The following is a 15,522-nucleotide window of genomic DNA, read 5'->3' on the forward strand; positions in this document are numbered from 1 at the left end:
GCCGAGATGGCGCCACTGCACTCCAGCCTGGGCAACAGAGCGAGACTCCGTCTCAACAAAACAAAACAAAAAAACAAAAAAAAAACAAAAAAACATGTTCTCTAATTCGCTGAAGGAAGTAAGTAATATTGTCACCCTCACCTATAGAGGACAGGTTCCTGAATGTTTCCTGCATCACATCTCTGTAGAGATTCTTCTGGGAAGGATCTCCAGCAAAGCCCACTCCTCCTGGGTGAAGCTCACATCTACATCCTCAAAGACCACTGAGTCCTAAAACATCTCACATGTGTAAAGAAGGATGGGTGAGACTGACAGCACTGGGGGCCTAGACTCTATTCCTAAGAAGTTCCCATGAGGCTGTGGACTCCAGACATTTATTCCATGACTTGGTTATCACTTGGTGTGCAACCACTTTCTTCCATAAAGCAATTCTGATGCTAAAACTGAACTAAGCAATACCAACAGCAGAACAGGAAATGTCTTTTCAGTGAATCCAGAAAGAAAAGCACGCTGCCTGGGCTGTCCCTAATGTCTGTCTGTAGTGTGTGTCTACAGCGCCTGTCATAACAAAGTCCTCTGAATTCATATGCAGAAAAATGTTAACATTAGCAGTCCTGAGAGTGTTTCCTTGAAAATGCCTGTTCACAAAGTTTAACCATTGAAGATACCTGAAAGGGAGATTTTGTTCTGATTCAATTAGCACAAAGAAGAAACAAAAAAACCACAACAACTCGATTTTTGCAAGGGACTCTACCAACCTAATTGATGAGTCATAACTAACTAAATCAAAAACTGAAGAAGAGAAACCTTTGTGAGAAACAGTATTGTGGTAGAAAAACTTAAATTGTAATTGATGAACTGCTGAAGGCTGAATGGGGACAAGGTTCAGAGGTAAAACCTCCAGGGAGCTCAGTCTTAACAAAAAGCAAATGTTTATCAAAATTTAAAACTTTTGCCCATGAGAGGACACTACAAACAGAGGGAAAAGGCACCCTACCGAAATGGGGAAGTTTCCCTTGTTCCCCTAGCAGGTGTGCGATGGGGGTGTGGCTTGCTTCTACAGTGCCCCGTTGCTCAAACCTCTAGGGGAGCATACAGATGGGCAGGCTGTGGGGCTTTGACCCCACAGCAGTGGAGCCCCACAGCAGTGTCAAGGGGTGAATGTTTACAGCTCCTGAAGCCCCAGCGGGCGTGTGTTACAGGTGGTCTTTTAGTTTGCCTATAGGCAGCTTGTATTAATGAGCTCAATGAGACCCTCTACCTTGTCGCAAGGACAGAGGGCTTTCTGTATCCCGGGTTCTTGCCTTAGTGTACCGGAAGAATCAGATCACACGTGGGCTTGGAGAATGAGTGAAAAGTTTTATTGAGGGGAAGTGATAGGGGAGCCAGAAGCGAGATGGTCTTCCCGGGAGCTGGGCTGCTCAATGGCCCCGGCTCAGCCAAACTCTGCCTTGTTCCGCCAGCCCCGCCAGTTGATGGACTGCCTCATCCACCAGTTGATGGCCTGCTGGTGTGCCAGTGCCTGTCGGTGTGCTCTTCTGCTGGCGTGCTCCTCTTGACAACCAGCTGCTTGTGTGTCTGCCCACTAGGGTCTGGGGTTTTTATAGGCCCAGGATGGGGCATGGTGGGCCAGGGTGGTCTTGGGAAATGCAACATTTGGGCAGGAAATGACTGTCCTCACCTAGGTCTGTGGGGGTGGAGCCCTAGCCAGGGATCACACCCTCCTCTACCCAGCACTTCCCTTACCCACTTCTGTATTATTTAAAGGGACCACGCTCTTCCCTTCCCGACACGTCTGTATCACCATGACACTGGAGCAAATATAAGCAAGTCATGCATCTGGCAAGGTTTTAATATTCAGAAAATATAATCAACTCCTACACTCAACTACAAAGAAAAAAATTCAAACACCCCAAATATAAAGTTTTGGAAAGAATGTTGAAAAACTAGAACCCATGTGCTCTGTCCAAAGGATTGTAAAATGGTTCAACCTCTATGGAAAACAGTATGGTGGTACCCAAAAGCTAATTTAAAAAATGTTATCTTCCAGCAACCCATTTCCAGGTCTTTTTTTTTTTTTTTTTTTTTTTTTTTTGAGACAGAGTCTCGCTCTGTCGCCCAGGCTGGAGCGCAGTGGCGCAATCTCGGCTCACTGCAAGCTCCGCCTCCCGAGTTCACGCCATTCTCCTGCCTCAGCCTCCCAAGTAGCTGGGACTACAGGCGCCCGCCACTACGCCCGGCTAATTTGTTGTATTTTTAGTAGAGACGGGGTTTCACCGTAGTCTCGATCTCCTGACCTCATGATCCGCCCACCTCGGCCTCCCAAAGTGCTGGGATTACAGGCGTGAGCCACCGTGCCCGGCCTTTTTTTTTTTTTTTTTTTTGAGACATGAGTCTCGCTCTGTCGCCCAGGCTGGAGTGCAATGGCACGATCTTGGCTCACTGCAAGCTCCGCCTCCCGGGTTCAAGCGATTCTCCTGCCTCAGCCTCCCGAGTAGCTGGGACTACAGGCGCCCGCCACCACCCCCGGCTAATTTTTTGTATTTTTAGTAGAGACAGGGTTTCACCATGTTAGCCAGGATGGTCTCAATCTCCTGACCTCATGATCCGCCCGCCTCGGCCTCCCAAAGTGCTGGGATTACAGGCGTGAACCACCGCGCCCGGTCTTCCAGGTCTATTTTAATTCAATTCAAATACATTGAAAATTGGATCTTGAAGAGATATTTGAAAACCATGGTTCACAATAGCCAAGAGGTGGATCAATCCATCAATGTCCATTGATGGCTGAATGGATAACCAAAATGTGGTAAGCATATACACACAATGGAATATTATTGAGCCTTAGAAAATAACATCCTGTTCCATGGTATAAGCAATGTATACTAATTGCAAAAAGCCAGTCACAAAAATAAAAATACAGTATTATTCAACTTAGAGAAGTAGATCTGTCAAACTATCTTAACTGTACATGTAAAATTCCTTCAGCTGGTACATTTTAAGATTTCTTACAATACTTAACTATAATGAATTATCGTACCAAGTAAAAAACTAATTCCTTAAAAGATGGGAAAGTATCTGAATGACATTTCTGCAAGATATATACAAATGGCTAGTAAGCACCCGAAAGATGGTTGACATCAGGAGTCATTAGGCACAAGGATTTACACAATGTAGTTGAGTGGTTATTGAGTGTTTTCCACTCATGAAAAATATTTATAAACAACATTTAAAAATTTACATAGAGGTCAGGTGCGGTGGCTCACACCTGTAAATTCCAGCACTTTGGGAGGCTGAGGCGGGTGGATCACTTGAAGTCATGAGTTCAAGACCAGCCTGGCCAGCATGGTGAAACCCTGTCTCTACTAAAAATACAAAAAATTAGCACAGTGTGGTGGCATACATAGGTAATCCAGCTACTCAGGAGGCTGAGGCAGGACAACAGCTTGAACCCAGGAGGTGGAGGTTGCAGTGAGCCCAGATTGCGCCACTGCACTCCAGCCTGGGCGACAGAGAGAGACTCTGTCTCAAACTTACACAGAGCCACTTATTGCTCTGTCAAAAAATAAACAATATTGCAGCAGTTTAAAATGTATCATTGGGGACACATAGTTGATAATGTCCACTAGAGAGGGGAAATGGGTGTTCTGGAATGTGGGGAGGAAACCAGAAATTTAAGGATTTATCATTAGCCCTAGCAAGAAGTAGGCTGGGGGAATCTCAAGGACTCATTCCTTGACCAAAGTTGAGTCAGGCTCCTCAGAACCCTCTTCTTGACCAGGCTTTGAGCTTAGAATGCCCTCAAAACTTGGTATCTAATCAAGTTCCATTTCCCCCATCTATGATAATTAATCAGTCTCCCAACTCTTGACACCTAACCAAATTCCATCCTTTCCCTCACCCTGCCCTTTAGCTATAATTCTCTTGTTGACGCATTCAAGATTGAGTTCAATCTTTTTCCCATACTACAGTTCTCCTGACACATACTGCAATTGTGTTGAATGAAGCCTTCCTTGACATTTTTAACAAGTTTTCAGTGTAATCTCCTTTTGCATGGAATAAGGACTTAGACTTGAGACCCTGCTTCCTATGTCTGGAATGGTTGGTGATAAAAAGCTGCCTTTCTTTGGGGAGGAAGGAGGGTGTCCTGAGAGTGTCTATACTCACAAATCCAAACACAAGGTCAGATTTCTCTCCTGATGACCACTTTGTTGTCACCCCATAAACTGGGAGAGACTGGGGACTGTGGGCACACCACTGCCAGAGAGAACTGCAGGGTAGAGTTTATTTCCTGCCGTAATGGGCCATGATGCCTCAGAGTGCTGACTACCAATACAGCCTCTACCCTGTGTCATGAAGGGGAATGACCAGATTTTCAATATGGAAGGTTTTCTCTCATTTGGGGAATTCTCTTGTAAAATTCCCCACCTTCTTCTTCTTCTTTTTTTTTTTTCTTTTTTTTAAAGCATATAGCACCCAGTATTCCCAGAAATTCTCCATCCATTTACTAACCAGGTCCAATCCTGCTTAGCTATGGCGAACAGATGCGTTTAGGGTGGCATGGCCACACATGATTCAATTTCTTGACAGTGTTTTTTGAAGCACAAAAGTTTTTTGTTTCTGTTTTTAGACGGAGTCTTGCTCCGTTGCCGAGGCTGGAGTACAGTGGCATGATCTCGGCTCACTACAACCTCCACCTCCTGGGTTCAAGCGATTCTCCTGCCTCAGTCTCCTGAGTAGCTGGGATTACAGGCATGTGACACCATGCTCAGCTAATTTTTCTATTTGTAGTAGAGATGGTGTTTCACCATGTTGGCCAGGCTGGTCTTGAACTCCTGACCTCATGATCCACCCACCTAGGCATCCCAAAGTGCTGGGATTACAGGTGTGAGCCACCATTCCTGGCCAGATGCACAAAGGTTTTAAATTCTGATGTGGTCTAAATGACATACTTGTTCTTTGATCCTAGGGCTCCTGGTGTCATGTCGTAGAATCTTTTTCCTAAGTTCAAGATTATTAAGATTTTTGGCACCAGGCGTAGTGGCTCACACTTGTAATCCCAGCACTTTGGGAGGCCGAGGTGGGAGGATCACTTGAGGTCAGGTGTTGGAGACCAGCCATGGTGAACATGGTGAACATGGTGAACATAACCCCAAATCTACTAAAAATACAAAAATTAGCTGGGTGTGGTGCTGGGCACCTGTAATCCCAGCTACTGGAGGCTGAAGCACGATAATCACTTGAACCTGGGAGGCAGAGGTTGCAGTGAGCAGCGGTCAGGCCCCTGGGCAACAGAGCAAGACTCTGTCTCAAAAAAAAAAAAAAAAAAAAAAAAAAAAAGGCTGGGTGCTGTGGCTCATGTCTGTAATCCCAGCACTTTGGGAGGCCAAGGCAAGCGGATCACGAGGTCAGGAGATCGAGAACATCCTGGCTAACACAGTGAAAACCCATCTCTACTAAAAATACAAAAAAATTAGCCAGGCGTGGTGGTGGGTGCCTATAGTCCCAGCTACTCGGAAGGCTGAGGCAGGAGAATGGTGTGAACCCGGGAGGCAGAGCTTGCAGTGAGCCGAGATTGCACCACTGCACTCCAGCCTGGGTGACAGAGGGAGACTCCATCTCCAAAAAAAAAAAAAAAAAAGATTATGAAGACTTTTTTGGGGTGGCACTTTCTGTAACATCAAGAGAGGGAGTTTCTCCTCCCTTCCCATGAAAGGATAAGACTGGAATATTTGAATAATTCTGCAGGCTGACATGGTAATGAAATCCACTAAACTATGGAGGATAAAACTAAATTCATATTATAATAATTTCATGCTATATACTATAACACTATTTTTAAGTGGCAGTTATATATAATGTGCAAGTTATGTAACTAAATCATATATACATACACTGCAAGTGTACATGTATATACATGTATATATACACACATCACACCATATGCTATACAAGATGTCAGGCTGTACTATAATACTGTACATGAATATCTCCCTTAAATTCTGAAATAGCCTCAGCAACATATTTACAAAAAAATTCAGCAATATGTGACAGTATCTAAACCTCATGATCAAGTGGAATTTTAATCCAGGAAAGCAATATTACTTTTATCTCTGAAAATCAATTCATTCAATACACAAAATAGAATCAACATCAAACACCAATGTCCTAGTAGATACAGAAAAAGCATGTGACAAACCTCAACATCTCATGATTAAAAACAATAAACTAGAAATACAAAAGAATATTCTGGCCGGGTGTGGTAGCTCACACCTGTAATCCCAGCACTTTGGGAGGCCAAGACAGGCAGATCACCTGAGGTCAGGAGTTCAAGACCAGCCTAACCAACATGAGAAACCCCGTCTCTACTAAAAATACAAAATTAGCCGGGCATGGTGGTGCATGCCTGTAATCCCAGCCACTCGGGAGGCTGAGGCAGGAGAATCGCTTGAACCTGGGAGGTGGAAGTTGCGGTGAGCCAAGATTGCACCATTGCACTCCAGCCTGGGCAACAAGAGAAAAACTCCATCTCAAAAAATCATAATAATATTATATGACAAGAGGTGCACTAAGAACAAAGAAAAACCTACTACAAGACAAGTATGAAAATGCAAAACTACCCTCACTCTTGATAATAAAAGACTGCTTTTCCCCAAATCCCACAAGACAGGGTGTATACTCTCATCCTTTCTGTTACACTCAGAAGAAAGGTAATACTAGGCCAACCAGGCCAGAAAACACAAACCTTCCAGATTTATAGGACATGTACATATAGCACCCCTGACAAACACACAGACTTTGTCACTGCATATACATGTGTACAAACCAAGGTGGAAACATAGGAAGGCAAAAGGGCTGCATTAGTTGGTTTTATGATTCTATGAAAGCATACCTAAGGCTGGATAATTCATATTGAAAAGAAGCTTATGTGGCTCATGGTTACACAGGTTGTACAAGGAGCATGACACTGGAATTTTCTATCTGGTGAGGGCTCAGGAAGCTCTTACTCATGATGGAAGGCAAGACGAGCCAGGATGTCACATGTCCTTAAGAATATTAGGTTGGTGCAAAAATAACTGCAGTTTTGGACGGTGAATTTTACATCATTATAATTCAAACACATCTCTATTAATCAAAATAAGAACCATTACAATCAACACATTTTTGCCAATGAGAAATAAGTTTGTTTATTCCTGTAGCCTAAAAATCTGTGCTTCGGGATTTGACAAACTCTTGGAAAGCATTTTCTGCATCCTGCTGGTTGTGGAAGTGTTTTCCCTGCAAAAAGTTGTCAAGATGCTTGAAGAAGTGGTAGTTGATTGGCAGGAGGTCAGGTGAATCTGAATGTCAATTGAATCAGTTGTGAATCTGTGGATGAGGCCAAGCATTTTAGCCCAACTGTTGAACAACTTTTGAAGCATTGGTTTTGCGACGTGTGGTTGGGCACTGTAGTGGAGAAGAATTGGGCCCTTTCTGTTGACTGATGCTAGCTGCAGGCATTACAGTTTTCAGTGCATTTCATCGGTTTGCTGAGCATACTTCTCAGATGTAATGGTTTCACTCGGCTACAGACAGCTGTAGTGAATCATACCAGCAGCAGACCGCCAAACAGTGACCATGACCTTTTTCTGGTCCAAGTTGGCTTTGGGAAGTGCTTTGGAGCTTCTTCTTGGTTCAACCACTGAGCTGGTCATTGCCGGCTGTTGAACAAAATCCATCACGCATCACAATCCGATGGAGAAATGGTTTGTTGTCGCACAGAATAAGAGAATATGACACTTCAAAATGATTTCTTTTTATTTTCACTCAGCTCATGAGGCACCCCCTTATCGAGCTTTTTCACCTTTCCAATTTACTTCAAATGCCAAACGACTGTAGGATGATGAATGTTGAGTTCTTCGGCAACTTCTCATGTAGTTGTAAGAGGATCAGCTGCGATGATTGCCCTCAGTTGGTCATTGTAACTTCTGATGGCTGGCCACTATGCTCCTCATCTTCAAGGCTCTCGTTGCCTTTTTTTTTTTTTTTTTTTTTTTTTTTTTGAAAAGCTTACAAATTTATTTAGTATAAGTTTTATGTGACACAGGAAACTTCAAAAGGAAATGAGGATGCAGAAACAGGTGAACCGATGCATTTTAATGCTAGATTTTTTTTTTTTTTTTTTTTTTTTTTTTTTTTATTATACTTTAGGGTTTTAGGGTACATGCGCACAATGTGCAGGTTTGTTACATATGTATCCATGTGCCATGTTGATTTCCTGCACCCATTAACTCGTCATTTAGCATTAGGTGTATCTCCTAATGCTGTCCCTCCCCCCTCCCCCACCCCAACAGTCCCCGGAGTGTGATGTTCCCCTTCCTGTGTCCATGAGTTCTCATTGTTCAATTCCCACCTATGAGAGAGAAATGCGGTGTTTGGTTTTTTGTCCTTGCGATAGTTTACTGAGAATGATGTTTTCCAGTTTCATCCATGTCCCTACAAAGGACACGAACTCATCATTTTTTATGGCTGCATAGTATTCCATGGTGTATATGTGCCACATTTTCTTAATCCAGTCTATCGTTGTTGGACATTTGGGTTGGTTCCAACTCTTTGCTATTGTGAATAGTGCCGCAATAAACATACGTGTGCATGTGTCTTTATAGCAGCATGATTTATAGTCCTTTGGGTATATACCCAGTAATGGGATGGCTGGGTCAAATGGTATTTCTAGTTCGAGATCCCTGAGGAATCGCCACACTGACTTCCACAATGGTTGAACTAGTTTACAGTCCCACCAACAGTGTAAAAGTTCCTATTTCTCCACATCCTCTCCAGCACCTGTTGTTTCCTGATTTTTTAATGATGGCCATTCTAACTGGTGTGAGATGGTATCTCACTGTGGTTTTGATTTGCATTTCTCTGATGGCCAGTGATGATGAGCATTTCTTCATGTGTTTTCTGGCTGCATAAATGCAGAGTGAGTGTCTCACTCTCTGTGGCCCAGGCTGAAGTGCAGTGGCATGATCTTGGCTCACTGCAACCTCTGCCTCCTAGGTTCAAGTGATCCTCTTGCCTTAACCTCCCAAGTAGCTGGGATTACAGGCACATGCCACCATACTGGCTAATTTTTGTATTTTTAGTAGAGACGAGGTTTCATCATGTTGGCCAGCTGGTCTCAAACTCCTGACCTCAAGTGATGCTCCCATCTCAGCCTCCCAAAGTGCTGGGATTATAGGCCTGAGCCATTGTGCCTATCCTTCTTTGCAAAACTTCTTGAACCACCCCTGTACTGTACCTTTGTTAGCAGTTCCTGGGCCAAACGCATTGTTCACATTGCGAGTTGTGTCTGCTGCTTTACGACCCATTTTGAACTCGAATAAGAAAATTGCTCGAATTTGCTTTTTGTCTAACATCATTTCTATAGTCTAAAATAAACAGCAAGTAATAAGTCATTAGCCAAAAAACGTAAAGTGAAAAATGAACATTAAAATGATGTATAACATAACCACATTTATTTAAGAATGTATTCTGGCTAGGCACGGTGGCTCACACCTGTAATCCCAGCACTTTGGGAGGCCGAGGCAGGTGCATCATGAGGTCAGGAGATCGAGACCATCTTGGTTAACACGGTGAAACCCCGTCTCTACTAAAAATACAAAAAAATTAGCCATGCGTGGTGGCGGGCGCCTGTAGTCCCAGCTACTCAGGTGGCTGAGGCAGGAGAATGGCGTGAACCTGGGAGGTGGAGCTTGCAGTGAGCTGAGATCGCAGCACTGCACTCCAGCCTGGGCGACAGAGCAAGACTCCATCTCAAAAAAAAAAAAAAAAAAAAGAATGTATTCCAATATCAAACAGCAAATTTCAACAATGCAAAAACCACAATTACTTTTGCACCAACTTTTTCTGTTTGTTTTGTTTTCTCCCACACGTTTTGAGTTTTCTCCCTCAGAATGCGTGGGAAAGGCAAAAAAAAAAAAAAGTTTTCTTTCTTTACATTTCTGAGACAATGCAGAGGACAGGAATCATTTCTCTTTCCTCTCAGGAGCAAAATCCAATTGGCTGACCAGCCATTATCTCCAAATAATGGAAACTGAGGTTGAGGGAGAAAAGCTGATCACCCCAAGGGGATTGGTTATCTAGATGAAGAGTATACCAGCAGTCTCCTCCCACCACAAGGCATTAAGCTGCTCCCTTGGGAGGCCCCACTCCTCTACCTTAGGCTGTCCTCTGGGAGGCATGACTCAGGGGCTGATATGCACTAGGCCCTCCAAGAGACATGACAGTGGTGGGCATCTTGGCTCAGCCTAGGCAGTTCTGAAACCCAGGACCAGGAAAAATTGGAGGGGGAACGGAAGACAGATCATTCTGTAAAGTTTCCAAAAAGGAACCTCAATCCAAAGACATCCTGATGTCTGTGCCTAGGAAAAAATAAAAGGAGAGGCACAAAGGTTTTGTTCACTGAGATGTGTGGTGATTTTTCTCTGCCTTCTTCTCATGTGAAATTTTCAGAAATAGCAAACAAATACTTTAGAAAGAATCATCTATTGCTCTGTGATAAAATAATAAACAATTAAAATACACTGCATCTGTTCTAAACAGGATGAATAAGTACAATGTTGTTCTATAAAGAAGAAATAGTTGATAATACTGTGAACTGGAGACTGGAGTTGATGTTGGAAATGTGGGAGAGAAACTGAACATTTAGGATTTTTACTGAAAGCCCTTAAAGAGTTAGCCTCGGGTACAAATAGGAGACACTGCATCCAATCTATTTGGAAAATGCAGGGGGAAACCAGTCCCCAAGGGGAGTGTTAAAAAATTTAAATAGGCCAGGCATGGTGCCTCACGACTGTAATCCCAGCAGTTTGGGAGGCTGAGGTGGGTGGATCACTTGAGGTCAGGAGTTCTTGACCAGCCTGGCCAACATGGTGAAACCCAGTCTCTACTAAAAATACAAAAACTAGCGGGGCGTGGTGGTGTGCACCTGTAATCCCAGCTACTAGAGAGGGTGAGGCCAAAGAATCACTTGAACTCGGGAGGCGGAGGTTGCAGCGAGCCGAAATCACACCACTGCACTCCAGCCTGGGCAACAGAGCTAGACTCAGTCACAAAAAAAAAAAAAAATTAAATGAGGCAATGCACTGTGGCTCACGCCTGTAATCCCAGCACTTCGGGTGAGACGCAGAGGCAGATGGATCACTTGAGCTCAGGATTTTGAGACTAGACTGGGCAACCTGGCATCTACAAAAAATACAACAATTAAGTCAGGTGTGATGGTGCATGCCTGCAGTCCTGGCTACTCAGGAGGCTGAGGTGGGAGGACTGCTTGCACCCAGAGCCCAGGAGGCAGATGTTGCAGTGAGCAAGACCCTGTCTCAAAAAAAAAAAAAAATTAAATGAGAAACAATAAGACTACTACTGTGTGTAGTACCCTAGGACCTACCCAAGGACCCTGAAATACAACTCAAATACAATTCTGATAAAGTAATAATTTATAGGGAAATGAAATTTAGGCTTAGTCAACCAAAATCCCCCAATTAACCTGATTATATAACTGGAAAATTTTCTACCTGTACAGTCTGTGAAACTAAAGCCAAAAATTTGAGCTGTTCCATCTCTAAATTATCTTGAGCCTTAAAGCAATGTGATTAAGATGGCATTGAGTCACATGACAGGCAGCAGGAACTTTCCTTTCCCAGACTGTGGATTTGCCTTTTTGTCTTCACTCTTCCCTATATTTTTTCATAAAATTATGTAAATGTTGAAATGTAAATGTTGAAGGGAGCCAAGGAAGACCCCTTCCCTCTTCACTCTTGAGCTCCATTGTAGATGAACTTTCATCTTACCCTTTCTCACACAAAGACTTCATGGCTATCACACTGTCTTAAGCTGGAATGTTAAACTCACTCTTTTTTTTTTTTTTTTTTTTTTTGAGACCAATTTTTGCTCTGTCACCCAGACTGGAGTGCAATGACACGATCTTGGCTCACTGTAACCTCCACCTCCTGGGTTCAAGCAATTCTCCTACCTCAGCCTCCCTGAGGCAGAAATTTAAAAAATAAATGTGCATTCATTCACTCCAAGAAAAGTAACAGGCAAGGCAAAGGTTAAAAAGAAAATAACAAGTTTTCCTCTGTCTAGCAAGCTCACTCAAAGACAGTTATAATGCTGTTTGAGAAGTCAAAGCCAAAAGAATAGGTTCCAGACATCCCCCCTCCAGAACAAAGGTGAAAGAAAAAGAAAAAGGAAAAATGTCTGTATTTAGTCAGTTCTTGTTTTTCTTTAAATGCAGCTACAAGGCCACCAGCTATGCAAGGCCACAAGTTATGCTATGCTATTGATTACGTGACCTATCACTGTATGATTTAACTACTTTTGTTTTGCTTCTGTAAGTTTGCTTATAAAAACCTCGCTCAGTCTTTGTTCAGTGCTCAGCTTTTTAGATGTGAATCCACTGAGCCAGTGCATACCTTAAATAAAATTCTCCTGTTCCTTATATCAGTCTCTCTAGTCCTTTATTTCCCACAACATCCCAAGTAACTGGGATTACAGGTGCACGTCGCCACAGCCAGCTACTTTTGTATTTTAGTAGAGATGGGGCTTCATCGTGTTGCCCAGGCTGGTCTCAAACTCCTGAGTTAAGGCAAACTCCTGAGCTAAGGCCCACCATGGCCTCCCAAAGTGCTAGGATTACAGGCATGAGCCACCGCACGTAGCCAAACTCATTCTTTTAAATTGGGAAGGAAATGAAAATCAGCTGTCAAGAAAATGAAGGCCTAGGAGAAAAAAGCAAACTGTAACAAGTTAAATTGTTGTACCTCATACATCAGCCTTCTATGGAAAATGTAATCCTGTTCAATTTCTTTGCCTTTTGCCTATATAGGGAAGAATTTAACATCTGACTTCAGAGCACTGAGACATTTCTCCGGAGTATATGTTTTCCCAAATAGGCCATTCTCAGTTTACTACTTGAATAAATGCTTCAAAACTGGAATCTGATCTTTTCAATTACTTCAAGTTGACAAGTACAAAGAAGGTGACTGCATCACTGTAACCAATCTAGTATTTAATCTGGTTTGGCTCCTCATGCAACATACTATAAACCAAAAATATTTGAGATGCTTCTGGATCAACTGAGAAGTTTATTTTCCCAAGGTTGAGAACAGGCCCAGAGGAAATCAACACGGAATCACAGAAACAGTCTGTGACTTTCTCCAAGGACAATTTTGAGGACTTCAATATATAAAGGGGAAAAGTGTGCTGGATAGGTAAGAGGGAGGGTTAGTATGTAATCCACATATTGCAACAGAAAAGAAGCAGGCAAGAGAATAGTCAGTTAGGTATTTGTGTCTCATCCAGTAAATCAACACTTTACATGAGATACACAGTTTCCTGTGGAGATATATAACTTTTTTTTTTTTTTTTTTTTTTTTTTTTTTAAGATGCAGTCTCGCTCTGTCACCCAGGCTGGAGTGCAGTGACTCGATCTTGGCTCACTGCAACCTCCGCCTCCCAGGTTCAAGTGATTCTCCTGCCTCAGCTTCCTTATTAACTAGGATTACAGGCACAGGCCACCATGCCTGGCTAAGTTTTGTATTTTTAGTAGAGACAGGGTTTCTCCATTTTGGTCAGGCTGGTCTCGAACTCCTGATCTAGTGATCTGCCTGCCTCAGCCTCCCAAAGTTCTGAGATGACAGGCATGAGCCACTGCGCCCGGCCCGAGATATATAACTTTTTATCTGTAGCTCTTCACTTAGCAACAAAAAGAAAGGCAACTTCTTGCTTGACTCACCTTTTAGCTTAATATTTTCCTTTTGGTATAAAAATTGGGGTCCTGAGGTTTTATTTTCCTTTCACATTATAAAAGCCTGTCCTCCAACCTATAAGCTATTAACAAAATTAAGCAGCACCCCCACCAACAACTAAGTGAACTGACCTGCTCTTGGCCAAGATCACCAATAAAAACTCAAAATGGAGTTCCCCACTGTGACGGGAAGACCAGAGTAGCCTCCTTATACTGTCTCCCTTTTAGAATATAGACACAGCAACTGATCTACATTCATGTTCATTAGACATCGTCAGACTCAAAAAACAGATTCTGTGGCAGTAAGACACGAAATTACAAACACCATCTAAAGGGACTTAAGGAAAAGGGTAGTTCATGTCTCAGAGTTCATAAAATCTGGTGACACAGGCCTGTTTTTTGGGCAGGGATGGAATCACGTGACAAATAACAGCCCCTCTTCCTACAGCATTCCTTCCTACCGCCTCTAAAAATTTAAATATATATATATATTTCCATAGGTTTATGGGGAACAGGTGGTATATGGTTACATGAGTAAGTTCTTTGGTGGTGATTTGTGAAATTTTGGTGCACCCATCACTGGAGCAGTATACACTGAACCCAATTTGTAGTCCTGTGGTTTTTGGTTTTTTGTTTGTTTGTTTTTGAGACGGAGTCTTGCTCTCTCGCCCAGGCTGGAGTGCAGTGGCAGGATCTCGGCTCACTGCAACCTATGCCTCCCGGGTTCATGCAATTCTGTCTTAGCCTCCTGAGTAACTGGGACTACAGGCATGTGCCACCACGCCCAGCTAATATTTGTATTTTTAGTAGAGATGGGGCTTCACAATATTGGCCAGGCTGGTCTCGAACTCCTGACCTCAGGTGATCTGCCCGCCTCAGCCTCCCAAAGTGCTGGCATTACAGGCGTGAGCCACCACGCCCGGCCCAATTTGTAGTCTTTTATCCCTCACATCCACCTTCCCACCCTTTCCCATCCTCCCCAGTCCCCAAAGTCCATTGTATCATTCTTATGCCTTTGCATCCACATAGCTTAGCTCCCACTTACGAGTGAGAACATAAGTGATGCTTGGTTTTCCATTCTAACGAGTTACTTCACTTAGAATAGTCTCCAATTCCATCCAGGTTGCTGCAAATGCCATTAGTTCGTTCCTTTTTATCCACCTCTAAATTTTAGACCAAAGCTTCACACTCTCAACCAACTGCCACCCACAGAATCCCTCAACCACCTGTGCCTTCTAACCCCATTACCACAAGTCCCGCCTTTTGGCCAAAGGAACTCACACCTTCCAAGCACTAAGTCATGATTTTCCCTGCAATTCCTGTCTCCCTGAAATGAATAAAACCAAACTGTCACGAGCTGCCTCGGCACCACTTACTCGAGGCTTCCTGGGGTTGTTTCCCTCGGCCAAGGTCTTTCATAACACTGCAACCTTCGTCTCCTGGGTTCAAGCGATCCTCCTGCCTCAGCCTCCCCAGTAGCTGGGATTACTGGTGCCCACTACCATGCACAGCTAATTTTTGTATTTTTAGACAGAGGGTTGTGGGCTGCAAGCCACCCAGGTGCCAAGGCAAGAGACCGAGGGCACAAGCTGTTGCAGTATAATAAATATATAGAATAAGAGTAGTTATACTAGAAATAGATTATAGATGATTGTATATGAATATCATTAATCATTAGTTTGTAGCATTACTCTTTATTCCAATATTATAATAATCTTTGTTCTACAATTATAACCTAG

General features: G+C 43.2%; 1 protein-coding gene across 1 annotated transcript in view; it reads left to right on the plus strand.

The window, feature by feature from the left end:
• The window catches only part of LOC115836974 (zinc finger protein 433-like), a 21,500-nt gene extending 8,101 nt beyond the window's left edge, over positions 1 to 13,399 (plus strand). The window contains exon 2 of the mRNA XM_030820767.1: positions 12,863 to 13,399. Coding sequence (XP_030676627.1) covers positions 12,863 to 12,978 — 116 coding nt within the window. The 3' untranslated portion in view covers positions 12,979 to 13,399. The remainder of the gene's footprint in view (positions 1 to 12,862) is intronic.
• The last annotated feature ends 2,123 nt before the right edge of the window (positions 13,400 to 15,522 follow it).

The sequence above is a fragment of the Nomascus leucogenys genome, chromosome 10 (assembly GCF_006542625.1).
Source record: "Nomascus leucogenys isolate Asia chromosome 10, Asia_NLE_v1, whole genome shotgun sequence".
NCBI classification, from domain to species: Eukaryota; Metazoa; Chordata; class Mammalia; order Primates; family Hylobatidae; genus Nomascus; species Nomascus leucogenys.